The sequence below is a fragment of the Argentina silus genome (genome assembly GCF_951799395.1).
Source record: "Argentina silus genome assembly, chromosome: 12".
In the NCBI taxonomy this organism is placed as follows: domain Eukaryota; kingdom Metazoa; phylum Chordata; class Actinopteri; order Argentiniformes; family Argentinidae; genus Argentina; species Argentina silus.
The window spans coordinates 16,961,860-16,980,390 of record NC_139666.1 but is presented as its reverse complement, the minus strand read 5'-3'; the positions used below and the strand labels follow the sequence as shown (position 1 = coordinate 16,980,390).

The 18,531-nt window shown below is 42.4% G+C and overlaps 2 protein-coding genes across 2 annotated transcripts; both read right to left on the bottom strand.

The window, feature by feature from the left end:
• Window positions 1–376: 376 nt before the first annotated feature.
• Window positions 377–4,972, bottom strand: gpr183a (G protein-coupled receptor 183a). The gene is made up of 2 exons (XM_083682710.1): window positions 4,620–4,972; window positions 377–2,142 (listed from the first exon to the last, which is right to left on the bottom strand). The coding sequence occupies exon 2, from the start codon at window positions 2,109–2,111 to the stop codon at window positions 1,017–1,019; it is 1,095 nt and encodes a 364-aa protein (XP_083538836.1). The 5' UTR covers window positions 2,112–2,142; window positions 4,620–4,972; the 3' UTR covers window positions 377–1,016.
• A 7,684-nt stretch (window positions 4,973–12,656) lies between these two features.
• Window positions 12,657–14,971, bottom strand: LOC310812941 (G-protein coupled receptor 183; the record flags this gene model as incomplete). The annotated part of the gene is made up of 3 exons (XM_083681705.1): window positions 12,657–13,814; window positions 13,991–14,505; window positions 14,620–14,971. The coding sequence occupies 3 exons, from the start codon at window positions 14,969–14,971 to the stop codon at window positions 13,650–13,652; spliced, it is 1,032 nt and encodes a 343-aa protein (XP_083537831.1). The 3' UTR covers window positions 12,657–13,649.
• Window positions 14,972–18,531: the final 3,560 nt, after the last annotated feature.

The following is an 18,531-nucleotide window of genomic DNA, read 5'->3' as shown; positions in this document are numbered from 1 at the left end:
TCAGTCAAGTGATATTTCGATGAGGAAAGGGAAAAGAGCATTCAAATCTAAGGGTATCTTCAGCGATATATTTTCTATGGAAGGGACATCTACTGTACAGTAAGCCACCACTTTACTTTCTTCAGCTCACGTTTCATTATTTTCCTTTTGCTATGTAACGCTGCCCTCGTGAGGCTTTCAGAAGTAATTGTGGTTGTGTTGTGCATGTTATCCCGAGGCCCCACAATACGTTCTGTTTTACTGAGAAATGGACAGCCTTCTGGGAACTGCACCGCACCCGGAAACACCACAGCTGCCACATGTACCAAAAAAATGTGTTTTCTATTTTTTCCCTCTCGATTTGACATTTATTCAAGATCAATTAAGTTGTCGTCAACAAACCAGCCTAAGCACATTCAAAAAGCCTTACCAAAACACATTTTAATAAGCATCTCAACATTAATAGTCAAGTGAGCAATTAGATTAACAAAATGTACTTTTAATAAAAAAACTTTAACAAAAAGACACATCTGTTCCAATAAATGTACGATGGAAATAACACTGATGGGACGTATTGAGGGACAGCATTAAATGTGTAAAACTCTAACCAACATGTTTGTTTAACAGTTATTATTCACTGTACTCTATTTCCAATATAACAGTCTGTTCCTCCAGATTGTATTATTACAGAGCGTCCTATTCTTATGACCGCAACCATGAAACCATGAGGTAAATGTTTCATGAATGATCCATCTATTCATCTGTTCTCATGCCGCTACACGTGCTCTGTGGTGCTAGTCTGGGAGCTAGTCTGTCTGCTTTAGCCTGAATGCAGGAAAAATCTAGTATCCATGCTGGTATGATGTTACCCTCAGCATCACCATGTCCAAGAAGAGGAGAGAACTATTCCAACTGTTTGAATCATAGTCCAGTCACTGTGTATACAGAACTGTTGTGGCCCAGTCCATGGAAATGAATAAGGATACTAAAGGATCACTATTGTCCAGTTTTACCCTTCATCTCCTCGTTCCATCCCCTCAATCCGTGTACCTGGTGCTGTTAAGGTGGATCTTGTTATCGATGACGTCCCTGGACGAGCCTTCAGGTGAGGTCCTGACAGCGCTGGAGAACGACGCGCTCACCTGCCTCCTCAGCAGCTTCAGTACCTTTCTCTTGTAGCCCTTACAGGCAAAGAAGTAGATGAAGGGGTCCAGGCATGAGTTGAGGTTCATCAGACACACAGTGAAGTGTAGAGACACCTGGAAGGCTGTGAGATCCTCACAGTTAACGTCAGACACCAGCTTCCTGATCATGTACTGTAGGATGTTGATATGGTAGGGGCTGAAGCACACCACAAACACCAGAGACACGCAGCAGATCACCCCGATGGCTTTACGGCTACGCCCAGACTTGTCTGCCAGGTGATTGGTCCTGGCCCTGAGGTGCAGCTTGCAGCACAGGACAGAGTAACACACCAGGATGGTTACCACAGGGATGCCGTAACCCAGGAAGACTGCTCCGATCAGCATGTAGGCGATGTTGGGCACCTTCTCGAAGTTGGGGTACTCCATACAGGTGATGTAGCCGTCCGGCTCCTTATTGGCCATGGGCATGGAGAGGAGGGGCAGCGTTTGGGTGAGGACCACCAACCACACAGCCACACAGATATACTTGACGTGACTGACCTTCCGGAAGCGAGCAAAGCGCAGCGGCAGGACCACGGCGATGAAGCGGTCCGCGCTGAGGCAGGTCATGAAGTTGACCCCCGCATAGGTGTTGATGTAGAAGACAAGGGCTGTGATCTTGCACATGGTGTCCCCCAGGGGCCAGTGGAATCCCTGAGCATAGTAAATGATCCGCAGGGGCAGGGAGAGGGTGAAGAGGATGTCAGAGACCACCAGGTTGAGGGAGTAGAGGGTGGTCGAGTTCATCTTCTTCAGGTTGAGCCGGATGACATGCAGCGCCAGGGCATTGCCCAGCAACCCCACAAAGAACACCACGGAGTAAACAAGGGGCATTAGGACCCTGGCTGAAACCCGGTGGTTATACAGGGTAGGGCAGAACTCTGAGGCATTGTGGCTGAGGGTGGTGAAGTTTGAGGTTGGAGACTGGGTGGAAAACCTCGCCTCCATATTAAGGCCAGTGGTGCAGGGGTGTATATGTCTGCAGAAAGATAAATCACATTTTGTTATTACCACCATTCGGCATGTTGTTTTTAGTTGTCAGTACTACAGTACTACTTTACTACAGTAAACATAACTACATGAATGCAGGTGTTGTAATGACTGGAGTACTTAAGCAGAGGACTCAAATGCACAACTCGGAGACAAAAACTTAAATCCAATAGAATAGTCTTTACTATCAAAAAAGGTTCGGTACACAGGTAGACAGTCAAGGGGAGGCAGATAAGGCAAAGCAGGGTTTGGTACACAGGTAGGCAGTTCAAAAAGTCAGGCAGATAATCTGAAAAGGGGTAGGCAAAAAACAAAGTCAGAAACACTATCAGAGATCAAAATAACCAGGAATACTCAACACTAGGAAAGATTGCTGGAACATTTGACACAAGGTACAAAGACAAATGGGCACAGAGACAGGGGAACACACAGACTAAATACACAGGGAAGGAGGATGAGAAACAGATGAAGCCATTCAGGGCGGGGTAGACAATCACACAGGCAGGAAACACACAAGGGCAGGTGGTGAAGAGTCGGAAATGAGAGACAACGTAGGGAAAAAATAAGTGAAATAACATGAAACAATGACAAACATAAACTAAGGAACAGGGTGTATAGTTACAGGTGTATAGTATGAGCGCTGACCTACATACTGTATAGTAGGCTATGTTTAGTCTACAGTATGTGAAAGATAACGTAACTGTGCTCTTTTGGCTTCTAAATAAAATAAATCTTATTGAATTGAACTAAGAACCTGATTCAATGTAGAAATTAAACTGTTTTACTCAGGATTTTAGTAAGAATTTGCATACATTTACTCCTACGGTACACGATGAACAGTGCCTGGTTTCATTAAGGAAGCAAGACAAGTCTTTCTCAAAATACTATGTGACAGGCCACAGATGTTATTGTGTTGGGAGGGAGGTGCCAACCAAGTCACAGAAGTTCTCCCTTCTTTGACAAACAGCCTATTTCATTTAGTTCCTTATCTGACAATATCATCAGTCACCAGTTAGTTCTGTAGCTGCAACATGTCACTAACATGAACAATAATTCAATTCTATTATTTTTCCTGTTCTCATTTGCAACTCGAAAATGGTTGATTTGATAATTCAGGTTAGCAAATTCTTTCTGATGGGAAATAAATTATTTGTATGTTCATATGTGAGATGAATAAAGTAATCTGCAGAATAGATGGAAATGTTTAATCTAGTGCCACATAGTGGCAACATTTGCACAGTGCCTGAGATCCAGAAGGGCAAGGTCAATATTAATAACTTTTACTAACAATTGGATGCACATCAATGATCATGTGTTCTGTTCTCCTGTATTAGACTTTCACTTCCATTTAGCATATGAGAATTTATTTCACACTTGCATTCACACCTATGGCCATCTCCACAGGTTACTTTCACTGTTTAACCAGTCATGCTAAAGTTGGAGCCTTTAGCACAAAGGTTCCATGACGGAAGTCAATGAACAATGCAGGAGATTTTTACTGAACACAGCTGCAGTGGTCACAGCACAAACAAATGGTGTTGAGAGACACACTTGCATACTAGGAAGTCTGCATCCCTTGGGTTCTCAGCCATAGCATGTTAGTCTTTAGGAAACTCATAATGAGTGACCTAAAGTCACAGCCCAGACAAGAAATGTCTATCTGCTGGAGCAGATTTGAGAAGAAAAGAAATATGTTTCCTGACCCACAAACACAAGCGAAGGACTCTGGTTATTTCATTGTGATTTCTGCTACAATTTACCGGCCCACAGTCTGATGTCCTGGATCTTTTTCCGGTGTGTGTGTGTGTGTGTGTGTGTGTGTGTGTGTGTGTGTGTGTGTGTGTGTGTGTGTGTGTGTGTGTGTGTGTGTGTGTGTGTGTGTGTGTGTGTGTGTGTGTGTGTGTGTGTGTGTGTGTGTGTGTGTGTGTGTGTGTGTGTGTGTGTGTGTGTGTGTGTGTGTGTGTCTTTGATAAATGCTGTAGCCTGTCTTTCGTGTTTGGGAGAGTCAGAGTAAGACCATAGCTTTAGGGTTATTCCTGTTAGAATGCATCAAAAAGCCCATACCTTCTTGAAATCTCAAAATCCCCTGATTTCTTCCACAGTGTGACACATTTCAGTAACAGTTATGACCTGAAATGCCACCACTTTACTTTCAGTCATGCACTTACACGCACACTGGCTGTTGACTGGAAAGACGAAATACATTTTTAACACCAAACAATGAGCTGTACATTAGTCTAAAATAAGCTGCCAATAGTTTAATTGATAATATCAACTTTATCATGATAAATCAATTGTGTACTCATTCTGATAAACTCATTAGCTACAGTATATACTTCTCCATAATTCTCATGAGGCAATGTGATTTGTCCTTTGTGCCAAGTCCTTTTAATATATTTTATCAAGCCAAGTAAAAAAATGTGTTTGTATCATACATCAATTAAAACAAAATTGACATAAACTTACCAAAGGTAACAGTGTTTTTATGTCCCTTGAAGGTGTCCGTTTGAAGCTGTATAGTTCCTCTTGTCATGCCACTGTAGCGACTGTAGTTATCCTGCCAGAGTTCAGCAGAGACCACGTTACCCCAGCTCAGAGTAGAGTGACAAATAGAGAAGTCTGGCAGGGTCGTAACCATGAGACATAAGATCCTGTATTGCTGTGTTATGATCTCTCTCTCTCTCTCTCTCTCTCTCTCTTTCTCTCTCTCTTTTTGTTTTTTCTTCTTCCTTTCCCTCTCTGTCTCTCTATCTAAGCATCCTGTTACATATATCTGTTGAAAACCACTTATTCTTTATAAAGCTATATGTTAATATTTTCTAACACTAACCAACTGTATGATTAGTTTGCTGTGGTATGTGTAAGGCAAATACAAGCAAAGTGCCTAAAGTGAAGTGCCATGCCCATTAAAAGTGCGGGAACTCTTTGTTGCCACGGTGATGTGCCATATGCGTGTCACCTTCTCAGGGGATGTTGCTCCAACTGTGTGTGTGTGTGTGTGTGTCTGTGTGTGTGTGTGTTGGTGAGTGAGTGAGTGAGTGAAAACAATTTCATGAATTCGATATCACAAAAACACTAATGGACAGGCCACATGTAAAGCTACCCTCATTCTTCAAATATGAAGATTCCTTTTGAAGAGAAGATAGGATTGTTGCTGCAGTGCGTGTGTGTTGTCTCAGGGGAGGTGTGTACAGAAAATACCACATTCCAAACAGTTGATTGACAGTTGATTGGCAAATAAAACATTGTTTGTTAGTTTTTGTTTTGTTCTGTTGGGAAAGTTAAAAATGATTAAAACAATCTCATTGGTAAACATAAAATGATGACAGGTGTTTTCTGTTCATTGATGGATATCATGTTTGTAAGGCAGAGGGTGGCAACACATGAAATGAAATACCGACAGTTGCTGTGTGGTTTTCACACCTTTGAGAGACACATTTGAACAAAACAAGATTCTAATGCAAAGAAAGGTCTTTTTGCACTCTTTCATTTTCAATACTGCCATAACATCTGTATAACTTCCCTCGCTTAAACAACTCAAGATTACACAAGGTGTGATCAAAGTGTGAACTACTGGGCATGCAAAATACCTATTGACTAATTTCCTGCTATGTTCACTTTTGGGGTCATGCAACAATACCAACAGGTGTGACAAAATGTGCAGACAGCCACAGATATCTATATTTGAAAGCGTATCAGGGTAAATGGAAGTAACTCCAGCCTAGCACTCAAACTAACTAATGTCTGTTTTACTTGTTTGTTGTGCTTATTCTTTGTACACAGCTGTTGGCATATAAAGGAAATAAATACATCTACAAAAAAAAATCAAAAACCAAAAACACTGAATTCAAATTGCTAGCTTCTACAGGCGGTTTGTTTTTTCTCTTTCAAGCTGGAAGTGATACCAGCTTTGATTTAGCAGTAGTAGCCCTAGCAGTGATGAATGGGGAGCTGTGTTGCTTGTGCCTTTGAAAACTTTTGTTTTGTAGCAGGGGAAGAGTCAAGGGGGTCAACTTCCCTTTGCCCTGGCCTTGTGTGTCTGACTCACCAGAGCTCAGACAGACGGGTCACACCCAGCGATGACAGACACACAGCACTCACACTAGGCATAGAACACCTGGATATTTATAGAACAGAGTTCTATACAGAGTTCCAGTTAGATCTACAGTTTGGTTACACTGGATAGTAGATAGTTCTCTTGCAGATGTTCTGTAGATCTTGTTATTGTTGTTTGTTATTGGTAAAGCTACTGTGGTTATTGCATGTCAGCAGAGTTGCTTAAATCTGAACATCGTGCGCATAGGAAGTTATGAAGGAGAGGGTTTCTGGAGGATATCCTCTTAGGCAGTACAGTATCTGTTGAAATTTGTTGCAGCTTGTAACAATTGATAATGTAATAACACTGGATAATGTAATAACTTTTCCTAATGTAATGTAAACAACTTAAATCCAAAAGAATAGTCTTTTAATACCAAAAAAGCAGGGTTTGGTGCACAGGTAGGCAGTCAATGAGTAGGCAGATAATCCAGTAAGGGGTAGGCAAAATACCTGGAGGAGAGACTGACGGTGGCACAGAGAAGAGAGCAGAACGCCTTCCAGAATTGAGAGATGAATTGTGGCCCCCAATCTGACACCACATCCCTAGGGAATCCATGGATACGGAAAACATGAAACAACCGTCTCCTTGGCGGACGGCAATTTAGACAGGGGGAAGTGCACCATTTTAGAAAATCTGTCTACCACCGTCAGAATGGTGGTGTTACCTTCCGAGGGAGGTAACCCTGTGACGAAGTCCAGAGAGATGTCAGACCAGGGGCGATGAGGCACAGGAAACGGGCGCAGGAGACCAGGAGGCGGGCGTCAGGAGACCTTGTTGCGGGTGCACACAGGACAGGCGACCACATATTGCCCAACCTCTCTCTCCATGGATGGCCACCAGAAACGTTGCTTGACAACAAAGAGAGTTCGCCGTACTCCAGGGTGACAGGAGAGAAGGGAGGTGTGAGCCCAATGAATCAACTGAGAGTGATGGGAGACAGGGACAAACAACCGGTTCGGAGGACAACCGTCCGGTACTTGGATGTTAGTACTTGCCTGTCTAACCTCTTCCTCAATGTCCCAAGTTAAAGCCTCCACCACACAGGAAGAAGGCAGGATGTTGGTGGGAGCCCTTGGGGCTGAGTCAGGGTCAAACAGGTGAGACAGAGCATCGGGCTTAATGTTCTTAGAACCAGGCCGGTAAGATAAGGAAAAATGTAATCGGTTGAAAAACAGGGCCAACCTGGCTTGCCTCGAGTTGAGCCACTTGTCGGTCCGGATGTACTCCAGGTTCTTGTCGTCAGTCCAAACCAAGAAAGGGTGCTCCGCTCCCTCCAGCCAGTGGTGTCACTCCTCCAGGGCCGCCTTGACAGCAAACAGCTCCCTGTTTCCCACATCATCATTTCTCTCAACAGGAGAGAGTTTCCGAGGAAGGCACAGGGATGGAGCTTGTTGTCCTCTTGAGACCGCTGGGAAAGGACAGCCCCGATACCTACATGTACGTCTGAGGCATCCACCTCCACAATGAACTGCTGCCGGGGATCCAGGAGAGTGAGGACGGGTGCCGAGGTGAAGCTTTCCCTCAGCCTCCGGAAAGCCTGGTCCGCCCGGAGAGACCACTGGAACCTGACACATGAGGAGGTGAGAGCATGCAACAGAGCGGCAACAGTGCTAAAGTTTCTGATAAACCATCTATAAAAATTAGCAACACCCCCAAAAACACTACTAGCTTTCGACTGGTAGGCACGGGCCACTCCGCAAACGCACTGACCTTGGCGGGATCCATCTGGATGTTGTCCTCCGAGATGATGAATCCCAGGAAAGCAACGGTGGGGACTCACATTTCGTCACCTTCATGAAGAGCTGGTTATCGAGCAGGCGCTGAAGAACCTGATATTCATAATGACGCATAATGGTGTGTGGAAGGCCGTTTTCCACTCGTCCCCCTCCCTTATCAGCATTCCTAAGATCGAGCTTCGTAAAGCACCTTGTAATAAGAGGTTGAGGCAGCTCTGGTATTACTGTACTTGAGTAGCCAGTAAGAGTACAAACATACAATATTTTAAAATAATAACTCCAATGTTCATGCCATGCTAACAGTGCCCATTTGGCAAGCTCTGAAAACAGTATAACTACACCAGTCTTATTCAGTCTACATACATATGTGTTATTAGTGTGGTCTGTGCACACTAGCCCTCCTATTCTTCAAAACTTGACATTCAGGGAAAAAAATCTGTCATTTCGTAAAAATATCTAAAGTTGATTTTGAAAGTTGAATGGTTAGATAAAGGTTAGGGTAAGTGCTACCTTTTTAAAGTTGTTTTATGGAACTTTTAACCTATGGAGGAGTTCTTAAGATAGGTGGGTGCCCTGAATAGACAGAAATGCAGTCAAGAAATGTCCTGATTGGGCATACAGGGGCACAGCTTCCCACACCCATGAGCAAAAGCTTATTTTGAAAATCGCCTTGGAGTTAATGTTCGGCATTAAGTTTGAGTGGTTAGGGTAAGGGTAAGTTGTCTGGGGAAGGTAGTAGCAGTGACATTAGCATTAGCAACACAAATTTGCATTTGCTGGGTAAGACTGGTGTAGTTATACTGTTTTCAGAGCTTGCCAAAAACAGTAAAAGCACTTTTGTCAAAATTGCCCCAAAACCAATTTGAACCCTAGGCATTCGGGTTACAAGTCTTGGTATACGCCCTCCTCAACCCCCAACTTACCATCTACAGTAGCGAAGCAATCTTCCCTTTGTAGCCCTCTGCCAGTTGCTATTGACTGATATTTGCACATACACTTAGCCGGTAACTACTGTCACGTGCAGGTGCACATATCCTAAGTGACTGGCCTGTACATTAAAGATATTGGGATGACAGAAAGGCTAGTGTTTCTCAATGGATGGGTCAAGACCTACTGGTGGGTCACAGCTTCCCAATGTGTCACAGCTTGATTGGATGTTACCAGAAATATTGTTTTGCTTTTTAATGGTGTCACAGTACACAGCTTTAGGTAGGTCTCACTCTCCACACAGCATAGGGAGTTACTGAGTTGGCTCCTCCTTCAAGTTTCTTATAAATACTATTTTGCTACACCTGGAATAAGCTATGGCCTCACCATGTAAAAAGATAGTGAAATCACTATTTTCTGATGGCCATAGCTGTGCGTGATGATGACAGAATCTGCTGATGCCACTGGATGGTTGGATAAGATTGCAAAACTCACAGGAAGCTTCCCTCTGTGGTTGTTCTCGCTAACTTCTTCTCATGTTGTTGGGCAACAACATTCACATTGTCAAACTGCCAACAGTTGACAAATGCTTACCTTTTAATATTTTTGATGTTAATTATTACTTAATAAGTATCATAGCCATTCATGATTCTAGTGACAATTTTGCTCGATTGTTTGAGCACACTTATTGAAATAGTATTCAACTTAACAACATTCCCCTAAACAGTTCACACGTTTCTTTTGCAAAATACGCTCTCAAAACTTAGAATACATCACACAAGCAAATCAATGCATAAAAACAGTATCCTTTGTCATCTAATGAAAAGTTAAATCCACCATTCATTTCATAATGACACACTAAATAGTAACTATAGCCATCAATATGCATTGCATATATTTATTTGAAAGCAAAGGTGAAAAATGTTGTAGTATACAGTTTATGGTAGTACTGCGCCTGTTACAGAAAATATGATTGTTTACTATGAATATAAATCTGATTAATATAAAATATAAAAAATTAAGCAGGTAAAAAGTGCATTACTGTAGAACCCTAAAAGTGCCAACAAAAACATTTACAGCAGTCTATTCTCTCCTGTCTGCTGGGCCAGAAGACAGATCCATTGCTGATGACCTATTTAATTTTTGATTATAGACTAATTATTAGTTGAACTTTTGAGCAATGAGAGTTACAATGTATGGAGTAGAGATGTCACACTATGATAATGTGTGTTTATCTAGGTTATCTAGATGTTTAATATCATGTTTACACAATATGGAGTGATTTTAAGTAATTGTTCACTTTGCTTCCTTATTGGTGTCTGGGCACTCACTTGTATGAGCAGCTCTGATCATCAGCTCTGATACATCTTAACAGTCCCTCCTAAAGACCACTTCACCCTCACTACCCCCCTATACTAACCCTAACCCCGAGACCTCTTCTCCCCTGCTACCCCCCTGTACAAGTTCTCTCCTGCTAATAAAATATATTTAAAAAATAAAAATAAAAATAAATTAGCCTACTGGCATTACGACTGCCTATGGCCCCTGGTGTGAGCATTGATTACTTTGTCTGATGCTGACTGTTGGATAGATGATCCACTTACTTAAACAAATGTATTTGTTGTAAGTTGCTTTGGATAAAGGCGTCTGCTAAATGCCATAAATGTAAATGTAAATGATCAGGTCAATGGTTCTCTCTGCTGGCCAAAAACAGTACTACAGCTCTATTATAATATTTCAGTGATGCCATCAAGGAAAGAAGGTAAGAAGGAAGGATGCATGCAAGTATTTGAAGAGGGCTTGATCATCCTTGTTTTTGACACTTGTTTTACACTACTGCTGTAACCACAGTAAGACACAGGATGGCAGTAGAGGCATTGTTTTTTTTCATTTACGAAGCTTGCACATTCTCAACCAAATACATCTAGGCCACAGCATACTTGGGCGCTCTCCAGGACCAAAGGAGTTTTCAGTCCTTTCCTTAGTCAAACCATGACTCATTTCGAAAGGTCATCATGAACGTTTGTTTTTGACTGCGGTGGAGAAACACGTAAAGAAACAAACTACTGCTTCCTCTCAGTCCAATTAGGGGCATTATCACATTACGTAACTGTTGACAACCAATGTTGTTATGATCAACTTTGACTTGGTGAAAGTGTATAGTCTCATAATGATACTGAACCTGTATATCTGTTCAACATTTGTAATTAACTTGTCAAAGTTGGAGGATATGTGATGTTCACTTTGAAGTAAGCCAAAATATTGCCAATGATGACAGTAGAAAGAGAAGATGTAATTTCACAGAACTGAACACTGCCTTATATATTAACTTTGTTTGCGTAAACACCGACATGGTTGGTCCAACGGTTTTGAGACCTGCAATACCCCAGGAAAAAAAAGTTTTAGATCAACGGATGCTTTATGTTTTCATCACTGCAGCACAATATTGCCCTGGCAATATGAATAGTATGATCCCAACAGAATCTTCAGTGCCTATATGTGTGTACATAGAGCTAGGATAGAACACACCATGCCTAACTCCATGCCATGAGCGTGAGTTGTTGTATTGAATATGTGCTGTACAGTAATTCCATGGGGCAACATGGCACAAAGGTATTAACTAACAAATAGTCCGTTATTTTGGTGAAGGAAGATTGGTGAAGGCATGGTGAAAAAAACATATATACCATGTACCAGTTTTAAGAAATCCAAGAGTACTTGTCTAGAGTAGCTCTTGATTCATCACTGTTACCAGGTTTCCCACATCTTAATAAACATTGTCCAAGGCTCAAGCCACCATTGCAGCAGCCTTGATATTAACAACCCACATTCAAAACAAAGCACTTCAGCCTATGCCTAAACCTGTCTTTCTCTGAAAAGTACTGTACCACTGTTTCCGCATACTCAGACGCTGTTCTAAATCCAAAAATAGAGATGTAGCAATTTAAAACACTTACTGTGCACTATAAAGAGACCACCTGCATATTCTAAAATACGTAGCACAAATTTGCACCACCACAAGGTGTGCAGGTAAGCAGGCGCACGGGATGAGTTTGAGGGGGAGATAGGGCAGGTGGGTGAGGATGTGGAGAAGATGTATATCTGCATACTCCCACACACACCCGCCTCAGTGTGTGTGTGTGTGTGTGTGTGTGTGTGTGTGTGTGTGTGTGTGTGTGTGTGTGTGTGTGTGTGTGTGTGTGTGTGTGTGTGTGTGTGTGTGTGTGTGTGTGTGTGTGTGTGTGTGTGTGTGTGTGTGTGTGTGTGTGTGTATGTGTGTGTGGAAGGGAAAAGACATGTGCCTCATTCAATCTCTTAACATCTTTTTCATGTCCTTGTGCCTTCACAATTCATCTACATAATGACACCCCTGACAAGTCTGACATTTCTAAGAAAACACTGATTAAGGTTATAAAAGGGTTACAGTCGGTTAGACATTCATGGCTCACTCTACTCTTTAAAACAAGTTTTGAGGAACTGAAGTTTTGCTGAAGATTGATAGACAAGCCAATGTTGTCAGCCATTTCTATGAGTGGCAGGCTGCTGAGCGTTTAACATTCTTGAACGCTCACTGAGCAGAAGTCAGATGTCCATATGTTGAGATTCAGAGAGCCGTGTTTCATTTGAAAACATTATGTTTGACTTTTAAGCGATGGTGTTTATTCTTCATCTATGGTGTAAATAGGGAGAATATACAGAGTGGAATTTACCCAAACAGAATCTAATGACATTTAATTACACGCTTTGCTTGATTCTGATTGTTTCTACTTGGCTTGGTCCCCATATTTATTTTCTCAGCTGAATGAAAATGAACCAACTCATTGTTGTCATCATAAAATGTTTTTTTAATGGCCACAACCCACAAGACAAGTTTCACAAGTTGTCAGCTGACAAAAAAAAGAAAAGTTTCTTAGAATACATTTGACAGCTCACATTGTCTAGCTCAGCTAAATATACAAAATATAGTGAAAGTAAGGCCCCCCACACCCCCACTCATACCATCGTCCATTCATTTAGAGATTATGTTCATCATGATGTAAATGTAAATACCTGACAGGAAAATCATATTTAGTCATAAGATATATTCCAAGAGGGTGACGATGTAGTATAACACCACTGCCATTAAATATGTTCTTCATTATATTTTTCACAAGACATCAATAGTATCTCTAACAAAATGACTCCACTATTCTACTGTTTCATGACATAATACACATCTACATATTTGAGTCTTACAGTACTAAGCCTATCTAGGCCATCTAAAAGCCCATATATACAGTAGGCCATCTAAAAGCTAAAACATATCATAGGTACTGTACCATTAAAACCTTCGACACAAATCCTAACAATGGCATTACCTCAAATGACTTCAGATGTTCACAATATAGAGTCCATATACTTCACAGAATGGGTTCTATACACTTGTACTGTCCTATCTCAATGATTGGGTTCAATTGCCCAGACGGAATCTCTTGCATTGTCCACACAGGTAAAACCTTGCCATCAAAGGTTGGTGGTAGCCCCCAAAATAGAGGAATAACTGTAATATTTTCAACATTTATAAGGGTATCCATGTTAGTACACAGTATATGGGTAGCCATATTTGTTATGGGACAGTCTAGGACAACAAATAACCATTGTAATCAGATCCCTGGGTGTATAAACCAATCAGGTGTGGTCCGTCAGGTGCGTCCACCCTCTATCTCTCATACATGTGAATCCACCCAGGGTGTCTCAGGTGTTGCTGCTGCTGTTCTCTGTGGTGGCCTTCGAGGAGGGGGTGGAGGCTGACAGGTAGCCCTTGAACATACTCAGCACCCTCTGCTTGTACGTCTTAATGGCAAAGAAGTAGATGACCGGGTCCAGGCAGCAGTTGAGGTTCATCATGGAGACAGTCACCTGTACAACAAGACATTAGTTTGACATTTGGTTTTAACTTTGTTCTACCCTATCTTTCATGAAATGAAAAACAATACTGTACTCCAGAAACTTACTGTACTCCGAAAAAGTTAAAGAAGTTGCGAAATGAAGAGACAACAGAAGAGGTCATGTTTAACCTAAACAGCAGATCTTACCTGTAGGGACCCCTTGAAACCTCTCAGCTCCTCACAGCTGGGCTGACCGAGCATCTTCCGCACCATGAACTGCATGACGTTGAGGTGGTAGGGGCTGAAGCACAGGACGAAGGTGAGGAGGATGAGGAGGATAATGATGTTGGCCTTGCGACCGCGCCCTGAGCGTCCCGTCAGAGGGTTCTGCTTGGCCACAGCTCTCAACTTGAGGTTGATCTGGGTGTAGCAGCCCAGGATGACTAGCAGGGGGCAGCAGAAGGACACGCTGCAGGCCAGGAGGAGGAGGTAGGGGGTGGAGCGGGAGCCCTCGAAGGTGAAGTATTCCATGCAGGTCTGTCTGCCTTGGTGCTCCCGTAGCATGGAGCGGAAGAGTAAGGGGGCAGTCTGGAGGGACACCAGGAGCCAGACAAGGCAGCAAACCCAGCGGACCACTCTCATACCCCGCAGACACTGCAGACGGTGGGGGTGCACCATGGCCAGATAACGGTCCAGACTGATACACGTCATGAAGGCAATGCCTGGAAATAGACAGATAGTCAGTTAGCTAGACAGACAGACAGCCAGATAGGCAGACAGACAGACAGGCTTTTTATCATTACAGTGTGCATAAATAGTGTAAAATGTCACATTACCTGTGTATGTGTTGGTGAAGAAGAGGACAGTGGTCAGCCTACAGAGCATATCCCCAAATGGCCAGTCATACTGGCGGATGTAGTAGGTGATCCTCCCAGGCAGTGCCAGTGTGAACAGGGCATCAGACACGGCCAGGTTGATCAGGTAGAGTGAGGTGGAGTTGAACTTCTGCTTCTTCTGACAGGTGACATACAGGACCAGGCTGTTGCCACAGACACTGATGATAAACACCAGAGAGTAGAAGATAGGGAAGAGAACCAGCGCAGCTGTCTGGTAAACAAAGACATCACAGGTACTTTGGTTGTCTGGGGCATGGAAATCCACTGGGCCCAGAGTGGTGTTGCCTGCCATTTCTCCTGTGGGTTACAGAAACAATTTGTTACACATCATGAAAGGAACCCATCAACAGAATACATTATATAAAAGCTATTATATGATTGAATAAGGTTTTTACAGTTTTATTTTAATTAGAAATAGAACAAGTAGAAAGAAAAAGTAGAAATACTCACAAGTGCCACTGTAAGACTTGTTGTTGTAATGTTTCACCAGGTAGTCACGACTGTGACTGCTATCTCTGGTGTTTGATAGAGAAATGTAACAGAGGACTGTTTGTTAACACTTCTGTAGTGTTCTAAATTACTTGGTCTTAAATCCCACCCCCACTTTCTACCCCTGTCTCTCTATGGTTCTATTCTAGTGCAGAGATACATATTTTGTCTCAACTTGTTAAATGGCACATTCAGACAGTAGTGTTTGGAATTAAATTGTAGGAACACAATTTGTTGTACAGTATGATGTATCTCTAGTTCATGTACATTTGTGTTTTTTCAGTGTTGTTCAGTGTGATATCAACTGTTTATTTTCTGTCTCATCATAGCAAAAAAACAAAAACAAAAACACTGTTGCTCCAACAATGTAGGTGAACTGATCATTAGATAAAGACGATATCCAGAAATCAACGCCACTTTTGCCAACTTTTCATCACTACACAGTGGTTCATAGCATCCTTTTTGTGTTAAGAAATGTGCACCTGTCAGAGTGGCTGTGACCACCAACTTCCTGACGTGTGGTGCTCTCTCTCGCTCTCTCGCTCGCTCACACACACACACACACACACACACACACACACACACACTCACACCACAAACGATCTAGGGCATGAGTAGCTGGTCTGTAACCTAAACCTGCTTTGATATCTTGCAGCTACAGTTACCAACTATTCTACTCACAACACAATGCTAGTGAAAAGAAAGTTGACCCAGGTCATGCAATTCGCCTTTACATGACATCAGTACACATTTCAGTCTTGATATGAAGTTGAATGAGAATGGCCATTACAGCATGAAAAGCAGCCAGTGTAATCAAACATACAGTATGCCAACAGTACAGAAACAAAGAGAAAAAACAACAATATTCTAATCATATGAAATAACTCCTAAAGGTTAAAGGATAGTGTGATACCGTCTGAGGTAGAGCATCCTGCGTGTATGGTTTTCATACTGCAGCCGGTTAGGGTTACATGAGGCCATGATAAGACTGTGGAGATGATAGGAGATTAGGGAGAATTCACAAGTTGCGGCGGTGCTGTAAATGTCACCATGATGCAGATGAATCATTTTATATCATTGAATGTAGTCACACCTCTCCCTCAACCGCCAACATGAAGATTGAACGCATGCCAAACACGAAAAGTGAACACAATGTTGGCGGAGAACTGCTTAAGCAGTGGAATGATACACACTTACATTGTGTATCATTGCAATATCACTTTTGACCTCTTCATAAAGAATGTCATGCGGTGTCATTTCTCACATTGTATGTCTACTCTATGATGCATATGAGCCCTTTCACATTACAAACATCAGCAGCTTCATGTTAATAAACCAAGACTGTACAATGATCAAAAGAAAATAAATGTCTATTTCTGGTGGTAAAAGTGATTTTTACAGTGAAAGCAAAATATACCTAATCAAATGTATTTACAAGTGCAGTAATACGAACGCTGTACTGTACATGTGAAGCTCAGGAAGGCCTACTGGTTCCACTCCATCTCCAACCCTTCTACTCGACTAGGACTACACACTAATAGCAGGGTTCAAACGATACATTAACTGTTCAGTGTGCCATTGACGAGTGTCCTCATTGTTGACTATGTTGATATTTGGGACCAACATAGATATTAGCAGCATGTACAGCAGGGGAGGCTGGTGGAGGCGGAAATCGGAGGATGGGCTCATGGTAATGCATGGAATGGACTGAGGAATGGTATCAAACGCACGTTGGTGTGTGGAGGTAGAAATTGTACATGAGGCCATGAAAGGACTGAGGTGGAGATGATAGGAGAATAGGAGGAATGCAGAAGTTGTAGCGGTGCTGTAAATCTCCTGATGCTGATGAATCATTTTCCACCTCCACTAGCCTCCACTGATGTACAGTATGTTGTTATTGCAGTGCCCAGTGTACAGTTAAAGTAACAGTAGAGAAGCACACTGTACAGTGGAAACATACTGTACAGACGGGCTCAGCTGGTTCTCAGTCTAACTAGCCAGCCAAAGTAGTGTAATTGAAACGGATGGCTCTGAACTAGCGAAAGGTCACTAATCGTTACCAGTCACATGCGGTTATGATACAGCTCACTTAGGTCACGATACGTAACGTGTCCCATGTCGACAGTGTCACCTGCGAGTTAGGAGGCTGCCTCAGATCATGGCTGGATTTCACGCTCCATTAATCTGGAGCATTGAGTTAAACATCTCTCAACGTCCGGCCCATCCACCCAAAATGAAAAGACAGTTGTTTTTTGCACTCTCAGAGGGTGTCCTGTGCCTCCCTCAAAATGAGTTAGTGGGCCAGAGTGGCTTAATGGAGAGGATGGATGGATGAATACGCCCTCTCCCCACATGTAGCTACTTTACTAAACACTGCCCATACAGTATTGTGATTGACATTGATGTCTGAGTAATTTGCCCTCTCTTTCTGAAGTATACCTATACAGACACATACTGTATGTAGGTTTTAGTCGATATGATCGAGACATATCGTGTAATCAAATAGAGAAAGTCTAGCTATCATAGTCATTTTTTTGTCGAAGAGAGAGAACAACGTGTCTCGTGTTCAGGGCTTGCATTTCACTATGTTGCCACCATGGAAAGTTACTGGTGCACCAGGCAGAGGGCTTACGGTTTTGTGGGTTGATGGGTGTGTGACATGAAAGGTTTTAGGAAATTGAAAGTGACGACCCAGCATGGAACATGCATGGAAGTCACTTCTCAGAAATGTGACCTTTTTCTGGTTGGTAAATCGGGGAGGGAGGGAGGGAGGGGGGGTGAAACTGATTTGGAGGGAATTATACATAGTCAATGGTGCAACAACAGCCCATAAAAGAACACCCCAGAAGGCATATCGTTTTAAAGGCGCCTTCATGGTACTGGGGGAGACCAGTGGTGTGTTTGTGAGGCAAACTGGGAATGACTTCTGGTGTCCACGACATGCCTAGAATCACCAGCATGGCTCCACAAAAGGTGCCTGACCAGATTTGGAATGTTTTTTTGCTGCCAAAATTAATTTGATATCAAACTTTCCTCACCAGTGTTTTTAGATTACATTTGAAGTCTGTTGAATCATGCAAACATACATGTATTTGAAGAATATTCATAAAATAAATGTTCAGCAAGGTGACAAATTATTGATACTTATATTTTCTATTCCCAATTTGGATATCATAGGGACATGGATCATGATGTATTAGAATTTAGTTCATACTAGACCCTTATTGTTCGTACCTTATTGTTCATCCTCCATCAAACTTCTTGTTATGTACATATGGCTTATGGACAAATGGCTTAAATCTATGGCTACAACCAGAATTCCTCTGTTTCTGCAAAAATTCTAGGCATGGTTTTGGTAAATTA

Bases quoted from the DNA above. Each gene is read 5' to 3' on its own strand.
- gpr183a (XM_083682710.1), bottom strand. From the start codon at position 2,111: ATGGAGGCGAGGTTTTCCACCCAGTCTCCAACCTCAAACTTCACCACC.